We start from the raw sequence: 17,419 nt of genomic DNA, 5'->3' as shown, positions 1-17,419 counted from the left end.
CCCGGGTCTCCTCCGAGGAACGGGGGAAGATGTGGTGGGAATGAGCGATGGAGCTGTCAGAGGGACACTGGCTACATGGGGACGGGCGGGATTCTGTGTGACACCCGAGAGTGGTATAGTGGGCTGTGAGTGACTCCGAGGAGTAGCTCAGGAAAAAAAGGCATATTCTTCCCTTCCAGTCCCAGGGCAAGCCACAGAAAGAATGCTGGCCTCGTAACTTTATAATGTTTCACTCATCTCTAGCCACTTGCTACTGGATTTGGAAATTCAGCTCCCAGTTCAGAAATACTGGCAGCATACTGAAAGCTAGATTAAGCCTACCTTAATACTCCTCCGGTGCTGGCGTAAGAGTCTGATTTTCTCACCTGCTTATCCAGTCTGTGAACTGCAGCCATTTCTGATATTCCTGAATGCTGCTCCTCCTGAATTGCTCAAAATGTTCACATGGACAGAATGGCGATTGATGCACGTGTTTGCCAGAGAAGTTAATGAAAACTCCCAGAAACTGTACTTCTGGCTGTAGTGCCGGTTCTTGCAAGGGCAGTCTCATCAGCGGGGCAATCGACAGATATAGGACATAACAAAGGTGTGAATAATAAAGATGCTTGTTATTCCGTGGGATTGTTTGTCATGTGTAGCCCTTGGTTTTTGACAGATTCCTGCCACATTATGTCAGGAGACAGTGATTGCACCAGGACAAGTCCATCAGCGGGATCTCCATCGGACAACGAGTTCTTGCCAGATCGGCCAAAGTATGTTTGCTCGCTGTCTCCTGATCTCATTATCAAAGCCCGGGAAGAGCTCCAAGAGAAACCTGAATGGAGGCTCCGTGACGTGCAAGCACTCCGAGATATGGTGTGCAAAGACTATCCCTCCCTGGGGACCTGCCTGGACGATGCTTTTTTGCTAAGATTCCTCAGAGCCAGGAAATTTGATTACGATCGTGCACTTCAGCTTCTGGTGAACTACCACACCTGTAGGAGGAGCTGGCCTGAGGTCTTCAATAATTTGAAGCCATCTGCAATAAAGCCTGTCCTAGAGTCTGGTTTTGTCACTGTGCTGCCTTGTTTGGACCCAGAGGGACGCCATGTCGTCTGCATCCGTCCAGGTATTGAAATGAATGTCTTTGTTCTCAGACTTAATGGTGTGTCTGAGCCAAAAATCTGTTTCGTGCTGTCCCGTGAACACTGGTTACTCTGAGTATGTGGGTTCTCTTTGAAATGTGAAAAGCTAACTTGTGAAGGGACACATTTGTTGTTGGCCAGTGTTACGCCAGTTCCTTTTCCTGTGTCAGCAATAACTGCAGTTATGTCAGAACAAAAATGCAGTGAGGAGGGTTGATGAAATATCAGGCGATTCAAGGAAAATTAATGTGTTGTAACTCAAATTGAAACAGGGCTGCTGGCCTATGCTTAGAAGCTTGTAATTTGCTTTGACAATAAGCGGAGAGAGGAGCCTGTGACTTTGACTCCCATGTAAACGACTGGAGCCTCCTGTGTGCTTTTGGTGCTGCCAGGCTTGCTGTAAATTTGTCTTCATTCATTCTCCTCCTTTCCATTTACCTGCTTTCTTTCTGAGCTGAAACTGCTTCTAATAAGCTGTGCTGGGTGGAGAAGGGGGTTCTTAAAACCATTGCCTTTGCTCCTTGAAGTAAACATGAGTTGCCATTTATCTCTTGCTTAAGAAAGGCTGCTCTGAACTAGAACTGTGGCTATTAATTTTTAAGAGTCCAGGAAAATAGAAAATCAGGTTTTGGAATGTGTATTGTTAGCTTATATTTACTCTCCAACTTACCATCCATGTCTTGTAACCTCAGACAGATGGACACCCAGTAATTATCCGATTACTGAGAACATTCGTGCCATATACTTAACGTTAGAAAAACTCATTCAGTCCGAAGAGACCCAGGTGAATGGAATTGTAATCCTGGCAGACTACAAAGGAGTCAGCTTATCTAAGGCGTCTCATTTTGGTCCTTTTGTAGCCAAAAAAGTGATTGGAATTCTTCAGGTAAGACCTGAACTGGTGGGAAAATAAGCTTGTGCATTGTAATGACTGCTTCTGTGTCTAGAGTTTAGACTGTGTCACCAGAAACTTAAGCATCTGGGCTTTTACTAGCAGAGTTAAAACATGTTTCTGCCCAGCCAGTTTCTCAGACCCTTGCCAACTTGCCTCACTTGCCCTTTTTTTTGACTTTTGCATCCCTAAAACTACATTTGCATTAGAAATGCAAAGTTTGAATTGGAACAGAAAAAATAGTTCTGCTAGCTAGTGGTAAGGAAGAGCAAGAGCAGTGAATTACAGTTAGAGAGAAGACACCATTTTGCCTGAATGCTGAGGAATGGCTTGGTATTTGAATGGTACCTGTCAGCTGAGATGGAGCTGACCACTGGGCAAGTGCAAGTTCAAGTACTGCTGCAAAAATCTTACAGAGAGGACTTTTGAATGGGTGTGATTTGAGGATTTCCATCCACTCCCTGAAGGAAGAGAGACTTCTTCAGTATAGAGGGCAGCAAAAGAGACAGTAATAAAAAGGACGTCCAAGTAGATGTTTGGAAGGAGGATGATGGAGAGCAAGTTAGAGCAAGGGCATAAGCACAAGTGGAGTTGTACAAAATAGGAAGGTGAAAGGAGTGAGGAGTAATCTGTCTGAAGTGGCAGGAAGGTCTGATGATCTTACTTGTTCTACCATACTATCTGGAGGAATGAGATGGGGAAAACTTCTCTTGAAGGGGTTCATTCCCTCATTAATTTTATTCTGTCCTGAGCTGCTTATGTTCTTTGTTGTATCTGTAGGGGAATAAGAAAGTATAGAGGGAATGGGGGAGTTTAAGGAAATGAGACTAGTGAGTTTATGAATGCCTATATAAGAACTCGCTCCTTTAAATGATGATCTAAATATGTGTCATTTAACTGTCTGAGCCCACATTTAATTTGCACAAATCAAGTGATGAGTGCCCTGCTGCTATTAGTGGAAACAATCCACAAAAAAACCAGCTGAACTTGGTGAAGGACATAAAGGTATGGGTGGTATACAACCGTGTTGCATCGAACTTCCTGAGCTACATCTCTTTTAAAGATGAGCTAATTCACTGACCCTCATATGGAGAAAAATACTGCAGTGCACGTTATCTGCTTTTCACTGCAAGCATTAACTGCTTGCTTTGTACGTGTACAGCTGGTTATAAGGGAAACCAACTTCCCTGTGCCACATGAGACCATAATTGCTGATCAGGAGCTTTTGCCTTGGAAAAATGTTTCTTCAAATAAATTTCTCCAGCAGAAATCCCGTAACTCTCTGTTGTTTTAAACTGTCTTGTATAGGATGCACAGTGTGTTCTGTTGGCAGCAGAGCTGGTTTGTCTTTTGCAGTTACCATGACAGAATAGTTGAAGTGGCAGAAAAATAGTGATATTAGATTTCTTCCTTGCATAAAAACACATTTTAGAGTATCTTGGCCACCAAATCTCGTAGTTGGTAACACCACTAGACCCAGCCTGCTCTGGCTGCAAGCATGGTGCACTCCCCAGAAGCTAGGGTCATCACTTTGTGACTGCATCCTTATCAGCGTTGGGAATACTGAAGGATACTAATTACCGAAGTGTCTTTGTCAGGGGAGATGAAGAACAACACAAGAAATGGAAGACTTACTGACAGCAATGTATTTCTCAATGCAAATTCTTGTCTCTTGACTTTATTTTTATGCCTGTGGATCTCATCCTAAGACTATTTCCCTGTTAGAAGGTGTGTTTCTGTTGCTGTATTAGTTTATGTTGGTACCTCAGATGCAAGTTTGGGAGACAGGGGATGGTGCTGGCAGTCAGTCTCAGGAGATTTTAGAAAGAGGAAGCTGGCAAATGTTTTTTAAACTGCATTATAAAAATCTCCTTTACCCTTCAGGATGGATTCCCCATTCGAATAAAAGCTGTTAACATAATAAATGAGCCTCGTATATTCAAAGGCATTTTTGCAATCATCAAGCCTTTCCTGAAGGAAAAGATAGCAAACCGGGTAAGGATTTATGTCATTTTAACGTTAATACTAATGCTTGTAAGTTCCTTGCTTGGCCACTGCAAGTACAACCATTGAGAAACCTCACAGGTAGAAAAATGTTGGTGCCACTTAGTTGATCTAACTGGTCTTTTCTGCTTTAATTTTTAAAATATGCATGTTGGGAAAATTCTTCACAACAGAGAAGCTTTGAGGAACTTAATATTGGTATAACATTAATATGAATCTTTAGTACATACACCATGTATTCAGGACATTAATTCCATCCCTGGGTTTGGATTATCTTGGCAAGTAACACTTGCTTTATGAGGTGGTGTCACAGAAAATCTGTGTTGCCCCTTCCTTGCTCTTCTCCCTTACGCAAGCATCCTGCATGGCACTGGTATTCTCGCCATAGGACTGGATGTAGTTGCAAAAGATGATGCTTTTTTTCACAAGGATAAGCCATGAAGCCATGTTCCAATCCCATGAACAAACATGGTGACAAGCTGAATTTGGAACCTCTGCACAGACTAGCCAATGTCAAGTCTCTCCTGCTGGGATTTAAGCTGCACTGGACTTGGATTGTCTCAAGACTTCTCTCACGAGCGTGTCTAACTGTACCTGCCCAATGCTGTATGCTGCCACTTGCCCATAAAAACATCACTTCTAAAATTTGCTCTTTAACTCAAAATAAGCTTGTTAGCTGCCTGTTGCAGTAATTTGCTGTCAAGTGTTTGATATGCACTATTTAAGCTGTCTTTTGCTTTCTGCTTTAGTTTTTTCTTCATGGCTGTGACCTGAATTCCCTTCATCAAAACATCCCTCCAGTGATCCTTCCTGAAGAGTATGGTGGTACTTCAGGGAAGCTGGACATCTCAGCATGGAATGAGCTGCTGCTAGCCTCTGAAGAGGACTTTCTGCATGATTTCTCACAGCTGGATCTCCCATGTGACAGCTCACCCCATGACATACTAGTGAGTGGGGATGCTGATGAAAAGCAATGTGATGATTCTCTGCGAGGCATGAAACCTCAACTTTATTATTGTTATTAGAAAAACAGTGAAAGGAAGCTTTTTAGCACAGTTAAGATCTTTTCTGATAGGTGATGTTGTGAACTCTGCCTTACTCTTAAACCTGCAGTTTAGGACCAGACTGCTGGGGCACTTTACACTGTGGAACCAAAGGAAGCTGAAGAGGGCACAACGGGGCAGGGCAGAGTTCAGGGAGGATAAAGGCAAAGAGCACAGGTTATGTAGAATACTTGAGGCTCACAACCCTCTGTGTGAATGATGCAAACTGGCCTACTCTTTCTAATGTTAAAAAAAATATATATTGCAGGATGGTAAGCTTGATAGTTTCTTATCCCCTCCCTGCCCAAGTGACAACAATGATTTACTGGCTTTGTGACCATCCATTCCCTTCCCCTTCTGAAAACACCAGTAATGCAAGACAAGGTAATTGCTTTTGAACCCTGCAAAATGTAGTTCTGCCCGTGAAGGTTGTGTAAAAACATGAAAGTCTAACTTGACAGTTGGTTCAGACTGTGACTTGGCATTTCTGTAATATCTCCATGAATATTTGGCTCAAATTAATACAGTGCAAAACTTTCTTATCCATGAATAACCATTACGGAGATTGTCTCTGAAACTTCCTCACAGCAGGAAGAACTAACTGGTGGATTAACGACTAGAACATCTATGCCAACGCTTATTATAAACAGATGCAATCTTCATTTTCAGAAAACAAGTTTTTCAGATTGCATACCAAGGCTTCTGATTAGATACAGCTTCAAATAACAAGGTTCAGGACCAAATAAGAAAAAGCGCTGTCAGCCACTTTCCCACATCATCAGTTGTTGTTTTCTTCAGTCATGATGAGGAATTGGGTAAGTAACCCACACATAGAATTGGTAAGGAGGCTTTGTAGCAGTTGGCATATGAGGTATAGAAGGCAATACGTCAATGTAAGACAGCAAGGTGCTGCTTTAGCTTGTTACTTTGGGCAGAATTTAAGTCTGTGAAACCAAGTACAGACAGGCTATTTGAAAGCACATTCTTAAATTTCCTGGTATTGTAGCATTTTGTTCACTGTGCTTGTCAGCTCTTTTGTGAAATGTTACAACTTTGTTTTCAACTTTGTTGACTTCTTTTTGTCTTTGGTTGTCATGTTCCTGTAAGAAGTTAGACTTTAATAATCTCTGTAATATTTACCCATAGCTTGTATGCCTGTGCTTCTAGGTCTTTGTCTAGAGACAGAACTAAGACTCCCATGTCAAATCAGGGTAAGATACCTATGTCTAAATAAGCTGTTCCCACTCCTTAAGTTCAATCTGTTTAATGGTTTTGAATTAGAACTTAACTCTCAGACTCTTTGCACGTCTTTCTGCACTATTAATAGTGTGGAGATGGGAAACCTCCCTAGGACCAGGAAAGCACACCCTGTTACTTCAAGGGGAAATATTTCACTCTTTGGTGAAGAAGAACATCCCTTCTAATTGGAGACTTATCTCTAGAGCACTTTCTCTGGGTGAAATCTTTATTTAGTGCCAAGTGTGATTATAGTTACCAGTTATGTTTCTGTAAATATAAAACTGAAGCATCTTGAGGATTTCAGACATCCATTTTTCAAAGTGCCAAACTCTGTTTTGAATGTCTGTCTTCTCAGTCCCTCTACAGCATGACTGCACTGCCAAAAAGAGACTCCTCAACCACTCTGACTTCTTGATCTGGCAGCAGACCTCATCCTGGAACTAAGGGGTAGCAAATGCCATACCCGTCATCCAAGCATTATAAAAGGAGACTGGGTTTTGAAAAGGAATAAGTCATGAAGCTTTTTTCTGGGTGGTACTTCAGAATTTGTGGGAGCAGGGAACTCGCCACTTGAGCTGTTTTAGAATAAAGGTGGGAAGAGATTAATTTTCCTCCCTGAAAGCATCCATTTTTTCCTACCGTTGTAAGTCAATTCTTACTTCTCTTTAACAGCTATTACCTTTAGTGCAGGAAAAAACCCCTACCATTTTCATCTACTTAAAATAAGCTAAGAGTACTGGTAACCACCTCCTCCTCCTTTCTGACAAGAATGTGATGCATGTTTTGCAGAGATTAATTCAGTTCTTTGTGCCACCTAGCAAGTGGTAAGTGGCTGCCCATGCTGTTTAACTGCCAGAAGGCAGAGTGGTATTTATGTTGTTTTAGTGCCTCTTAATTCCAGCCACAATATACAATTAAAAAAAATTGGAGGATGGACCATTTTTCCTAGAGGTGAAGGCATGACTGGTATTTGATACTCTGTCCTTAATTGTGCTGCAGGGTTTGAAGTAGGGGTATTTTGACAGTTAACCTGTAAGAACAGTTACTTTGATCCACTTATGTAACTACTAGAGAGGGAGGTTGAATATTGAAAATTCATTTTAGTGTCCTTCAGAAAAAAAAACACAACAAACCAGTGCTGTTCAGCAGAAGGCTGAGGAATCTCTACAGACACCAAACCCTTTTTCAGGCTTTTATATTCTCTTGCATGCCTTAAATAGTAGGCAAACTGGATCCATCTCTCCCTCCCCTTTTCTCCTCTGCTCACAGAGAAACTAGGAATAAAGCATATGAGTTAAACATAACAGATAAGGCTACATTATCAATGCTGAAACTAGCCTGTGTTATGCCTCCAGAACTACTTTTTCTTAAAGCTGGCTGCAGGGCAGTTAATGTCAGGATGCTTGAATCAAGCTAGGCTTACTTTTGTCAAGCATCTGACTAGTTACTTCTAATTTGCTCTTTCTTGGCTTTAGAACTCAGAGTTGCAACTTTATTGAGCTGTATCTCTACCCTTTTTTAGGTTTGCAACCAGTGCAAATAGAAAGCACAGCTCTGTCTTACATGTGCCCGAGTACTGAGCTAAGAATGCTCTTTCAGCTTTAGCACTTACTAGCAGAGAAGTCCATTCCCAAAATTTCTCATGTTGGCATTTGGAAAATAAACACTTCTTTTAAGTATAGAGTCTCTTTATCTACAAGTTAAGAGACTAGATAGGAAAAGCTTATGGGTTAGGGGGGTGGGTTTTTTGGTTTTCACAGCACTAAAACTGACCTGTTCTTTTTTTCCACTTCAAATAACTTTTTTTTCCAGAGGTTATATGCCTTGCCCAGTACATAAGCCATCCCTGCCAAATCCAACACATAATAAGGAAAGATACTTGAACTGCACTGGGCAGCCATCCATGGCTTTTGGCATTAAGTGGGACAAAAGGTAGCTGCATACTGTACATAAAAGTACTTGAATTTATACTCTTGCAAATGGGTGTTACAAACCCTGCGGTATTTTCAGGAACTGGGTGAAGTTTGGTTTTTTTTTTGGTTTTTTTTGTTAAATCTTACTTTGGCATGAGTTAATCATAGTGTCATTCCAACCAATAATTTTGCCTTCTGTTGTATGTGCGCCTAGAGGTGTTGGGTGGTTAAGTGTACATCTTATTTTGACAAAATTTATTTTTATATTGCATTTTATAAAATGGAGTGGTCAAAATGTGTAATTTTATGATGCATGACTGGGTGATTAAACACATTGTAACAACTGCTAGTTTGATATTTTAAATATGTTCGCCTTGTCTCATCTTGGGGTATTTTATTGCAAAAGTCAATAGCAACCAATACTTTAGTTCCATCCTGAACACACAGTTGCAAGTAAATATAATTGCCACAGGATTGTGTTAGAAAAATGTGTTGCCTCCTACTGCAGAACTAAATTTTACTTGAACAACTATACCTGAACAACTTCAAGGAACAGGAGAATCACATGGAAGGTGCTGTTTGTATAAAAGAAATATATTGTGACTCACCATTTGTGGCATGGAGGAAACATCCAGTCACATCCCACTGGACAGTGCAGCAGCTAATTAGCATTATAATCATCATATGTAGTATTTTGCATTGGAGAATAACTGCAGCTTCTTAACACTTCTCAGCAGAGCACTGGAACAGTTTCAGTAGTTAGTCCGCTTTATTCAAATGAGTTTTACAGTGCAAAAGCCTTAGTGCCAATAATCATAATTTCAGGTACATTATTTTTTATAAGCATATTAGACAAGTGAAATCAAATAGAAGCTCTATTTTTCCACCATAAAAAGCTGTTTAAGCTAGTCATACACTTACCACTCAATATTTGGCAAACAGACTAAAAAAGAAGTTACCATAGAAGTTCCCTCTTAAAAAGGGAAAGTTTGTTCTTAAAAGAAATTAAGAGTTAACCAGTTTTTCAAGCTTAAAGTTCTGTTCTTTTGGTGAGGAATAACACAGGAAGGTAAATATAAATTTAAATAAACTTTTGCAGTGGAATGTAGAGATCAAGCAGCATGGCTTACACTTCCAGGAACTGAAGCATTAGCATACTAGTGCATTATGCTGAATATAATTGTTCTTTAAAATATATTACTTCATATTTAGCCAAATGTTACTTCTATTCAATAGAAAGGTTGTGGCTACTGGACAGAACAGATTTTTTTTTGTGCTTTGACAGCACAGCTGTAGTGAATTTTAAAAATGCAGTAATAAGACAACCATAACAGAAGGTTAAAATAGAAAGATAACTGGTAACAGTGTTGATCCTGGAACAAGCATTATGCAATACATAACTTTCTGTCCATCCGTATGTTAATATTAACATACAAAACGGTAACATGAACAGTTTAACTAAAGCAATACAGAAACATTTTGGCTTGCAGCAAAAAATTCCCCACTTTTGTAAGCTCAGACAGGTGCAGCACTTTAACTGAAGTCCCTGTTAGTAAGGACAAGAGGAGCCACGAGGGTCCAAAGATAGAGTAGAAGACAAATCCAGCTGGAGGTTATCTTCACCCACACGGCTGGCCACTTACTTGTCATTGTTTTAAAATCTGCATCAGGGCTAAAAAGTAAAGAAGTCAATTAATAGATACAGCAGGCACCTTCCACTATTCCTTGCTCCCTCTCATAAGAATCTGAAGTTAGGACAATCATTTGGGACCCTCCAATACAAGAGCCTTTGTGGGAGGAGTATGGTTAGACAACTACACCAGCAATTTCCTGGTTGCATGTGTTGATGTGCTATCCTTAAATGAAACCTTTCACTGGAGCCATACAGTAGATTCCTGATGGCTGCTGCTCTGTAAGCGTCTTTGGTCATTTATACAGTATGGCAGTGTTGGGGAAAGCAGCTACACGCTGCTGCAGCAGAGGATGTGTCCACATGCTCCCAACAGATATAGGAAAACATACTGCTGTTTAAGGGGCATGTACAGCTGTCCTGGCAGATCTTTTCCAGGGTGAAGAGCCAGTAACATTAGGCTGGCCTCTGACAAACCTTCCAGGAGGCCACCTCAAGCCAATTTCATATGTATGCCTCCTGCTGCTTGCCTATCTGAAGGATGGTAACCACAGTTTCTGCCCTTGCAGCTGTGAAGCAATGCACTAGGACTACAGCTGCCAATTTTGCCTTTTTACATCTTAATTCAGCAACACAAAACTGAGAAGGCACAACTCTAATGCAGCTGGCATAGGGTCAGCACATTAACCAGCCTGGCAGGAGTAGCCTATAGGGCAGGAGTCTCCTGTCCACCTAGAAACACTGCCTGGCACATACAACCCATCACCTTCTGTCTTGCTCTTACCTGTACCAGTTTGTGAGTGTCATCATGATGTAAAGAGAGGCAAGAAAGAGCATAAAGTGAAAGAAGGCATAGCTGTACTGAACACCATCCTGCTCATTATCCATGACATGGCGCACTTCTTCCTCTGCAGCCCCGCTGCCTGTTCCCACAGTCTCCTCCAGAATGGCACTGTCACTCCCAGACAGGATCAGCTTATTCACCTGGCTGTTACTTGAAGAGCGAATGCTGCAGCGTAACGCAAAGATAGATATGGTTAAACACTCCCTTTGCAGTTAGCTATGTTTGCTCATAAAGCAAGCAACAGACCACAATGAATGGCTGGGACTAGCAAATAATATTTTTTAAATCCATCTAGAAACACAAGGAAACTCCTCAAAAAGATGTTTTCATCCGAGCTTTAGTTAACCTAATTAGACAGGATTCCTAATCCAGGTCTTGTAACACCTTTTGTTCTGTTATCTGAATTGGGGTAATACAGCCTGTCCTCATCCACAGAACAGAATGCACTGTTATTAACCATATTTGAGCTTGGGCCTGAGATGGCAGCTGGACATAAATAAATGAAGGTACATTTTTCACTAGATCCAGATTTGAACAAAAAAGGCAGACAATTCCTACTGTTTCTCATTTGCGAGCAGTGCAGATCCTACCTGGAATACAAGAGGCAAAGGACAAAGATAACCAATCCAACAACACTCTGGGCATCCCACCACTGTAGAGACTTGGGCGGAGCTGGAGTAGCAGGTACAAAAGTGGCATTTGCCGGAGCAACTGTGGGCGTAGCTATCTGGGTAATGATGTTCAGCAAACTTGGGTTACAGTTTCGCTCTGCAAGGGATTTCAAGACAGATTAAAGAGAGGTGAGCTTTGACAGCATTTAGCTAAGGAAAGATCACAGATGAAAGCTTGTAAAATTTTTCATTCCCTTTAACTGCTGATGCCTTCAATTCCCCAGAGGCAGCAATGGCATAAGCTAGGCAAGGGTGTAATAAATAAATAAAACCAGAATGCCCTGACACTGTTTTCTTTCCCCTCACAAATACCCTAGTTTAGTTCTGGAAAGGGGCAATTTGATGGTTTCAGTAAAGTTGGCTTTACTGCCTCACTGGATTTTTTTCTAGACACATCAAGAATCCCCACATGGTGATCTGTAATAACTACAAGCCCCATCAACAGCTTCTGCTTTCACACTAAAATATGTTATACAAGACAGCTTGTTGCTTACCAGGCTCATTGGACATGGCTGACCAAGTGAGATACATGGTGTAGAGTGTGATCACAGAGGACTGGAGGAGGCCAGAGCGAGGCTGATGTTCCTGTTCAAAGACAGAATCGCAAGCCAAGGTCAAAAAGGCAAGTTTTACCTATAGCTGGATAGTTTTACCCCACTGCCGCAGATTCAACAATTACGAGCATGAAAAACTTTACATTTTAGAAATGCATTGGGCTTTGTTCTATGTTTAAAAGACTGGAATTAACTCTCCTTAGAGTAATACAGTTTATGGAGCGCGCAGCTCAAACATGGCAGGAATAAGCAAATCAAATCCAGTTTTTTCTTTGCCCAAGACTCTGTTATGGGTGAGTTAATCCCAACTTGCTTAACAGTTCTGTAGATACAAATCTAGCATATGATTTATTTGAGCAATACCAGTTCAGAATCAAGTAGCATGCAAGCTTCCTCTCATATTAAACATGCTTACCCATAATTTCAAAGCCACAGTATTAAGCCAATAAATTCCCAGTTTATTTTGCTTTTCCCTGATGGGTTTTTTTGTTCTGCCAAAACCTTCACCACTAAAATCACCCCAACAGTGCCTCACATGGCAACAAAGGCCAAAACAACGCTAACAAAAAAAGGCCTGTCTTCAGGAAAATGTCACTAGGAAGTGCATTGGTTTCAGAGCAAGATTTTTTTTTTTTATAATGTTCCTAGCTAGCATAGCTATGATAGCCAAATTTTAAAGTTCTTATGTCTGACTGAACTGGTACTGCATCTTTCTTACCTCCCTGCTTTGTATGTCAGAAAAAAATAGCAGAGAAAAATAATACCTGAACTTTTGAAAGGATAGAAACGATGGAGACAGCAATGCACAGGATCATATTAATGCTTATGAAGAACTTGTTCTCAGCACAGTCATCAGGCTTCGTGTAGAAAACATAGAAGAGCACAACAAAAACCAGTGACAAGCCATAAAACAAGCACGTACAGGACAGCAGAGCTGGAGGGAAAAAAAATAACTGTTACAATACGCATGTAGTTTAACAGTACATCTAAGGCAATTTAATGACCAGCTACCCCCGTAAAGAGACAGTCCCTCTTCCTCACTGGGAAGCCTGGTTCAGAAAACTAGACTAGCAGAACGCATTTTTATTAGGTATGGCTAGATTTCTGCTTTGGCTCACTAAGCAGCATAGCTCAGAGGAAAGCCAACACTGCCATCAGGGGAATAAGACCTGCTTTCAGCAGCAGTTTAATTGGTTTAACTGATGTCAAGCCACAGGGTTGAAAGGCGAATGCTTTCTGCACACTTCTCATGGGCTATTTACAAGCCCTGAATTCCCCCTTCTATGCTAGAGGCCACCCATTTTCATTTCCATTCTGCTATGTTCTTTATAAGAAGCTACAAAATGCTGTTGCAGCATTCATAGCTATGAGCAAAGAACCACAACAATTAGCACTTTGTAATTAGCGGTCAGCTCAGGAGCACGTGCTGAGGCATGCTTTGTGTTGTTGTGCAGCCACTGTCACAGACACAACTGACCTGAGGACCTCAGCAGGGGCAAATCAACATCAGAGCTGAAGAGATCCAGGCTACTAGCTCTGCACTCGTACTGCAAACTACCCAAGTGTTGTTTATTATGACTGTCAGATCTGCTAATCACAAGCGTAAAATATTTTGCATTTTATTTAATGAGAAGGCAGCAACACTGCAGTTATTAATTCCAAATGTTTACATTAGTGACTTGAGTCTGTGGAGTCTAATTCTAGGATATGTCTGCTAAAAAGTAAGTGATATTTATTGGAGTACTGGCCAGCAGAAACAAATCCTTTACAGGTTAAGATTCCTACCTGCATACCAACATTTAGAATTTCCTTCCTCCTTTCTCTCAACCCAGCTCTCATTCCAGGAGTGAGCAAAGTCCACAAGCAGCACCAACTGGATAAGAATGAAGCAAAAGGCTCCAAAAACACCAATACTAAACCAAGCTAGAAAAGGGAGCAAAAAAATAAAGAGGGTTAGCTTTCATCATTTGCTTGCTAACCCAGATTTTTTTTTTTTAAAAAAAAAGCTCCTCATTATACTGCAGTCAAATAATGAAAAAATCTGAAACTATATTTAGAAACGCAGATGCTATTAATCACTTTGGCCTCCATCCTGCAGAAGCATGCAAGGAGTCCCAGCTATTTCAAGGGTGCAGCCTATCTATACTGGTCAAGCTGAGCATGGGAATGTTTAGCCCAATGTGTTTTCAGAATGAAAGCAAGATCCAACACAAGACATCTCTGTGCACACAAGTACCATCACGCCACATTTCTCTGAGTATCAACAACCCTTTCAAGTTCCTGTGATGTGGCCAGACAATAAAAGTTTCTTGCACAGATTTTTCCAGAGACTCTAGAGAAGCATTTAGCATTTGTCTGTGTTCTGAGGTGCCTCTAATCTAGAGTGTCAGAAGACTCAGCCCAGTAACGATCGTGTCATGGAGTACAGAATTATTAATACCCAACACCTATGCACTTGAAAAGACATTGCTTATTGCCATAACTTCAGTTGGTCACCAAAATACTGGATGAACAAATGAAGCAGGACAGAATCCATGTCTTCTACAAGCTAACTTTCACTATCACAGCTATAACCTGGTAAGTCTGTGAAAAGGTTTCAGTTTATTAAACAGAATTCCATGATGACGTATTAACTGTACCTCTTGTGAAAGGCCCTTCAGGGATGTAAAATGCACCGACCATGATAGCCACAATGGCAGCTACTTTGAAGAACCAGAACCTTTGAAAGAAGATACAAGTTGAAAATATTGGTCTTATTCTGCACACAATAGTCATGTTTTATGTGATCTGCAAGCAGGTTGCTGTACATAGATGAATGTCTCACAGAAATTTAAAGAAAAAAAAGTTGTATTCAGTGGGATTACAGATAAAGAGGTTCATTAAATCAAGGTGAGCGGGTGAAGCAACAGTCAATATATTGGAGACATGGACTGACAGAAACCTCAAAGTTCAACAAAGGCCAATACAGAACATTGTACCTGGAACAGAAAAACCCTGTGCAACAGGACAGACTGGGGGCTGACTGTCTAGAAAGCTTTGCTGAAAGAGGAGCTCCTGCTCCAGTAAACGGAACGTGAGTCAGTAGCTCATCCTCGCAGGGAGGAAGGCTAACTCTGCTCTATTCAGTGTGGAGAAAGGAAAAGGGAGATCTAATTGCTGTCTTCAACTGCCTGTCGTCTCTATACCTTTCAACAAAAGAAAGATGTAAAGATGACAAAACCAGACTTTTCTTGCAGGTGCACAGTGAAAGGACAAGAGGCAACTGTTGCAGTTTAAGCCCATCCAGCGGCCAAATGCTGCACAGCCACTCACTCACCCTCCCCAGTCTCAGGGGATGGGGAAGAGAATTGGAGGGGTAAAGGTAAGAAGAACTCATGGGTTGAGATAAGAACAATTTAATGATTGAAAAAGAATAAAATTAATAATGACAATAATAATAAAAAAAATTATACAAACGAGTGATACACAGTGCAACTGCTCACCACCCGCTGACCAAGGCCCAGCCCATTCCCAGCTAGCGATCCCGGAGGAGAAAAAATCCTGAAACTGCAGTCCCAGAAGCGAGAGAGGGAGAACTTCCCAGCAGACCCTCATTAATATACCGAGTATGATGTTGTACGATATGGAATATCCCACTGGACAATTTGGATCCATTGCTCTGGCTATGCTCCCTCCCAGCTTGGAAGGGGAAAGTTGGAAGTTGGAAAGTCCTTGTTTTCTTGGCAACAACTAAAAACATCAATATATTATCAACATTCTTCTTGTACCAAATCCAAAACACAGCGCTATTCTAGCTACTAAAAAGAAAATTGGCTCTAGCCCAGCCGAAACCAGGACAGCAATGAATGCAAGTTAGAAAAAAGAGAAAATATAATTAGATATTGCAAAAAATTGTACCAGTTCCCAGAGAGGTCAAACCATCCCCATCCTTTGACACATTCAGAACTCAACTAGACAAGATCCCAAACAACCTGCTCCATGTTAGTCCTGCTCTGAACAGGGGGTTGGATCAGATGATTTCCAAAAGCCCCTTTCAAATTAAATGACTCTAAGATAATTTGGCCATCTAGCCCAGAACTATGCCAGTTAAATCAGTGAATCAGAAACCAGTTTCTGCTGGATTACAGAGTCAGACTGGCCTAGTGAATGGCCCAATGAGGGCTAGAATCAGTGCAAGGAAAGGGATATAAAACAACGGAAATTATCATCTCTGTGGAAACATAGAGGGGTGCCCAGAGCACCGCCCTTTCGGTTACCCAGCCTCAAAGCATTATCACTACGTTGAACATGTAACAAAAATAGGAAGCTTTTAAGGCAATTAAAGTGTTATTCTGCATTCAGTTCAAAAGAAACTCGAGGCCGTCAATGTATGCATAAACAATTTGCCAATACGTTCAGCAAAGAAACTTGAGGAGAAAGAGAGAAAACAAGCTGGATGACCAGAGAGCTGGCTCACACACATACCCATTGTGCACTGCGGCTCTGGGATCTTTACTTGTTTTCACTTGTATCATCAGCAGAGAGAGAAGAAAGAAGAACACTGCCATGGCAAAGCTGATGCGATAGACAGCTCTGTATCCAACAAACACATCGCAGCTGACAAAGCCATTCATATGCGGTATCCGAGCATGAAGCCCATCATCACAAAATCCAGGGATCTGAGTAAAGACACATTTAGTTGTGAATTTTTGTCTGTATTTGCAATTATACTCTTTCAGCACTCTAATAGCTCTCAATCAGTTCTCTTCTGGTAGATCTGATAACAAAAGACCTTGTGCTCAGCCGGCCTGTACAGGCCTTATTATCATCTTTCTTTCCCCATGTCATCTCTAAAAACATGCAGGAAGATTAAGATACCAAAGCAGGAGGCCATCTCCAGGCCTGGTCAGGTTTCAGAGACCAGGCACGTACTTAAAAATGTACATCTGCTGAATTTGCTATTTTGGCTAGAAGCTGTTCAGTACATGCAGTCTCTTAACTCAGGGGACAAAGCACATTTGGGTGTTTGTGTCTCTCATGTAACCCACTCCAGCTAAAGAGAATCAATAGTCACTGTCACACAGTTCGAAAGAGCTTTCCCTCCATACCTTCTTCAACTGCTCTTCCATCCCTGGTGCCAGCATAATGCAGGCGAGAACAGTACTGAGGAGGAGGAGGAAGGCATAGATAAGACGCGTCACTGTTGAATTCTTGCTGTTGGGACAACACTGGCACAGTAAACAGGAGGCACCGCTGCACAGACAGGGAATCTGAAGGACAGAGGCAGAGGCAGTGAGGGCACTCCCCTGGGAGCTGACACTGGACATACAGCGACACCAGGAGAGGAAAACCCAGACTCCCATCTAGGGACACTTCCCTCCCTCCCTCCCTGCCGGACCACACCGATAAGCCGTTTAACCAACATTTCTGACTGACACCGTGTTTGGAAACCCCCGCAGACCATCCGCCCTATCGCCCCGGGTCCTGCTCCCGGGGCCCCGCAGCCGCACAGGGCTGGCAGGGACA

General features: G+C 41.7%; 2 protein-coding genes across 2 annotated transcripts; one reads left to right on the top strand and one right to left on the bottom strand.

Moving 5' to 3' along the window:
• The first annotated feature begins 662 nt into the window (after positions 1-662).
• Positions 663-5,210, top strand: TTPAL (tocopherol (alpha) transfer protein-like). The gene is made up of 4 exons (XM_010075499.1): positions 663-1,108; positions 1,817-2,010; positions 3,901-4,011; positions 4,770-5,210. The coding sequence occupies exons 1-4, from the start codon at positions 670-672 to the stop codon at positions 5,043-5,045; spliced, it is 1,020 nt and encodes a 339-aa protein (XP_010073801.1). The 5' UTR covers positions 663-669; the 3' UTR covers positions 5,046-5,210.
• Positions 5,211-9,460: 4,250 nt separating this feature from the next.
• On the bottom strand, positions 9,461-17,174 carry LOC104458921 (serine incorporator 3-like). Its single transcript, XM_010075498.1, has 9 exons — positions 17,002-17,174; positions 16,379-16,572; positions 14,554-14,633; positions 13,700-13,837; positions 12,679-12,848; positions 11,855-11,945; positions 11,280-11,457; positions 10,630-10,854; positions 9,461-9,887 (listed from the first exon to the last, which is right to left on the bottom strand). The coding sequence occupies exons 1-9, from the start codon at positions 17,035-17,037 to the stop codon at positions 9,749-9,751; spliced, it is 1,251 nt and encodes a 416-aa protein (XP_010073800.1). The 5' UTR covers positions 17,038-17,174; the 3' UTR covers positions 9,461-9,748.
• Positions 17,175-17,419: the final 245 nt, after the last annotated feature.

Source organism: Pterocles gutturalis, unplaced genomic scaffold (genome assembly GCF_000699245.1).
Source record: "Pterocles gutturalis isolate BGI_N339 unplaced genomic scaffold, ASM69924v1 Scaffold30512, whole genome shotgun sequence".
In the NCBI taxonomy this organism is placed as follows: Eukaryota; Metazoa; Chordata; class Aves; order Pterocliformes; family Pteroclidae; genus Pterocles; species Pterocles gutturalis.
This window is presented reverse-complemented; position numbering and strand designations above follow the sequence as displayed.

What these genes read in the sequence shown, in the direction of transcription:
- TTPAL (XM_010075499.1), top strand. Translation starts at nt 670, where the DNA reads ATGTCAGGAGACAGTGATTGCACCAGGACAAGTCCATCAGCGGGATCT. An exon ending in TGTCGTCTGCATCCGTCCAG is followed by an intron (nt 1,109 to 1,816) that starts GTATTGAAATGA and finishes TTGTAACCTCAG; the next exon opens with ACAGATGGACACCCAGTAAT. An exon ending in AAGTGATTGGAATTCTTCAG is followed by an intron (nt 2,011 to 3,900) that starts GTAAGACCTGAA and finishes TTTACCCTTCAG; the next exon opens with GATGGATTCCCCATTCGAAT.
- LOC104458921 (XM_010075498.1), bottom strand. Translation starts at nt 17,037, where the DNA reads ATGCTGGCACCAGGGATGGAAGAGCAGTTGAAGAAG. An exon ending in TGAAGGGCCTTTCACAAGAG is followed by an intron (nt 13,838 to 14,553) that starts GTACAGTTAATA and finishes TCCCTTTTCTAG; the next exon opens with CTTGGTTTAGTATTGGTGTT. An exon ending in TTCTAAATGTTGGTATGCAG is followed by an intron (nt 12,849 to 13,699) that starts GTAGGAATCTTA and finishes TTTTCCCTCCAG; the next exon opens with CTCTGCTGTCCTGTACGTGC.